The sequence below is a fragment of the Hipposideros armiger genome, unplaced genomic scaffold (genome assembly GCF_001890085.2).
Source record: "Hipposideros armiger isolate ML-2016 unplaced genomic scaffold, ASM189008v1 scaffold_69, whole genome shotgun sequence".
Lineage (NCBI taxonomy): Eukaryota > Metazoa > Chordata > Mammalia > Chiroptera > Hipposideridae > Hipposideros > Hipposideros armiger.
In genome coordinates this window covers 179,612-182,631 of record NW_017731419.1, presented here as the reverse complement: position 1 = coordinate 182,631, position 3,020 = coordinate 179,612, and the positions used below count along the sequence as shown (strand labels likewise).

Here is a 3,020-nt window from a genome sequence, read left to right as displayed (position 1 = left end):
TGGTGGCGGCGGCTCCCGACGAGGCCTTGGACGGTGAGTTCTGAGACGGTGCGGTTGCAATGGTGGGGAGAAGGTAGGGGAGTCCAGGGAACATCTCTTTGGAGAGCCCGTGTAGAGTAGCAGACTTGAAGAAAGTGGGCCTCTGGGGACAAAGAATAACACCTAAAAATTATTGGTATCTTCCACCATATCTGAGCTGAATCTGGGCTGATTTATCTGGGCTGCTTCTACCCAGGCGTTTTCATGACTCTGTCTCTTTTCATTTATATTACAAAAACGTGCTGAAGGCTAACTACTCTGTGCCAGGCACTGGGCTGAGCTCTGGAGAAAGAATGAGGTGAATGCGAGTCAGTTACTCTCCTTGTGGATTCAGACTGGTGCGGGGTTAGACAGGCAAACACTCTTATTGAAGAGTGGAAGTGTGACCCGAATAGTAAACCGAGAGAACCCAGGATGGCTTCAGAGAGGGCATGATGTTGAAGGATGAAAAGTTTTACCGGGTGTGAACTTACAAATATGTGTGGAAGACTGCCATCTAGCGCAGAATCGGAGCAGGTTCTGAAGATTGGGGCAGATGTCAGTTTAACAAGTCTTAACTCCCAAGGCACTGCTTTCCCATATCCCAGTTTTGTAGGTGCAGTTTGAAAGTAGAAACGTGAAGTTTAAATGCGTTGGTATTTTTTAAATCTTGTCTTGAATGCAAAAATAGATAGGTACATTTTGACTGCCCTGAGCTGAAGAACCTAAGAACTAAACATTGGAGTTAGGACTTGACTCCTCCGTGGAGGAGCTTAAACCATACTTTCCTTTTTTTTCTTTTCTATCTTGTTTATATCTTGATAGTTCCAGATAATGTGAAGGAGCCAATTCGTAACATTACACTGAGTTCAGACAATAGATTGCTTCCATGAATAAGGTAATTGGATGTTGTTACATATATTGAAAGTGAAGTCCTGTTCCTTGGCTCCAAAAGTGCCTCTCTCATCTGTTGAAAATGTTATCATTGGCATAAAAACAAGAGTATAGATAGAGCCATTTTAAGAAAAACCTGTCATTACTTACTGGAAAAATCACTGCCCCCTGTGCTATTAATGGTGGGTCAGTAATGTCTTTGTATAGGTGGACATGTTTTTGTATTTGCTTAATGAAATCACCATAAAGTTTAGGTTTGAATTACTTTTGTTAAAAGTGGTAGAGATAAAATGGTGAATTTTATGTTATATGAATTATATCTCAACTAGTAATATACAAAATAAAAAATTATAAGTACTAAAGAAAAGTGGTAGAACTCAACACTAAAAATGTAAGTAATCTAATTACCAAATGTACAAACAATTTGAATAGATAGGTCTCCAAGTAAAATATGCAGGGCCAATAAAGCACATGAAAAGATGTTCAACATCACTGGCCATTGGGGAAACGCAAATCAAAACCACAATGAGATACCACTACCTGCCTGTAATCAAAAAGAACATTAACAAGCGTTGGCGAGGATGTGAAGAAATGGAGCCCTCGTACATTGCTGGTGAAAATGTAAAATAACATACCTTCTTTGGAGAAGAGCTTGGCAGTTCGTCAAAAAGCTGAACATAAAGTTACCATCTGACCCAGCAATTCCATGCCTAGAAACTCCTAGTTCTTCCTAGAGAGTTGGAAACATATGTTCACACAAAAGCTTATACATTAATGTTCATAGCAGCAGGGACCTTGTGGATATACTAAAATTCAATAAGCTGTATGCTTTAAAAGAGTGAATTTTATGGACGTATGAATTATATCTTCAAAAAAGTGATAGAAAGGGAAGGTTTTAAACACTAAAATTACTGAAATATTTTTAACAATGCATATTTCAAATCTGGAATATGGTCTTATTAGTCCTAAAGTGAAATGATCTCATTGTCAACCGTTTTAACTATATTTTTTTCAACCATTGAACACATTGTCATACAACAAATATTTATTTTAAAAGGTGATGAAGATGATGCAGAAGATGAAAATAACACTGAAAACAGAACTAACTCAGAAGGACCATCTGCAAAACGGCCAAAACCACCATCTTAACAATAGCTTTTATGAAATTTCAAAGACTTCTACCATATCTTAGTTATCACACACTGACAATTAAGGAAGACTTGTGCTCTAATTTGGAAAAGCATTTGTTTTGTTTCCCTGGGACAGTTTTGTCAAAGAAAATTTTCTTCTTTTTCCAGCCAAGAAAGATGTAATATTTAGAAATGAATCTGTTTTCTTGAATGAGAAATTTTAGACCATGGAAATAATAAAGAGCACTTTATGATGTATAAAATCCTTTAGTTTGGCAACTGGATTTTTTTATATATATATAAGATTTTATTGGGGAATTGGGGGAGGGGAACAGCGCTGGGGAATCGGGGAAGGGGAACAGACAAGTTGCTGTCCTTTTGTTCTTCAGTCTAGTTGTGGAGGACATCGGTATTATCATTGCGCTCTTCCCAGAAGAGGCAGTCGCTCACAGAGACTCACGGCAGCTGCTGGCCAGCCCCACTGCAGCCCACGCCGTCGCAGGCACCTCACAGCAGCCCAGCTCCAGGTTGAGCTGCTGTTCAGCATCTTAGCTGTAGAGGGCAGTGTCACTGGCCCTCATGTGGGATCCAAACCGGGGCCCTGCTGCTCAGAGCTGGTGTTCCAAGCCGGCTCTTAACCAACACACCACTCGGCCAGCCTGGCAACTGAATTTTTATTGTTTTCCACTTTTAAAACAACCATTGAATTAATTTGTGTGATGTCTACATCTTTCAGCGTTCATGTCTATTATAAAAAATACATGTCATGGTCCATGGGGAATAACATTTCAAAGAACTGATGTGAGCAAGTGGTGAAAATTGGGTATTAGGGCCGGCCGAGTGGCGCGTTGGTTAAGAGGTGGCTTGGGACGCCAGAGGGCCTCGGTTCGGATCCTACATATGAGGGCCAGTGACACTGCCCTCTACAGCTAAGATGCTGAACAACAGCTCGACCTGGAGCTGGGCTGCCGTGAGTCC

General features: G+C 40.6%; 1 protein-coding gene across 2 annotated transcripts in view; it reads left to right on the top strand.

The window, feature by feature from the left end:
* The window catches only part of GON7 (GON7 subunit of KEOPS complex), a 7,284-nt gene extending 4,977 nt beyond the window's left edge, over window positions 1-2,307 (top strand). The window contains exons 2-4 of one of the 2 annotated variants that reach the window (XM_019642503.1): window positions 1-33; window positions 844-916; window positions 1,970-2,056. The exon at window positions 1-33 is cut by the window's left edge and continues 1 nt beyond it. In XM_019642503.1, the coding sequence (XP_019498048.1) occupies window positions 1-33; window positions 844-911 (101 nt within the window). In that variant the 3' untranslated portion in view covers window positions 912-916; window positions 1,970-2,056. Of the gene's footprint in view, window positions 34-843; window positions 917-1,969 lie in introns of both variants that reach the window. The other variant, XM_019642502.1, reaches the window with a different exon arrangement.
* The last annotated feature ends 713 nt before the right edge of the window (window positions 2,308-3,020 follow it).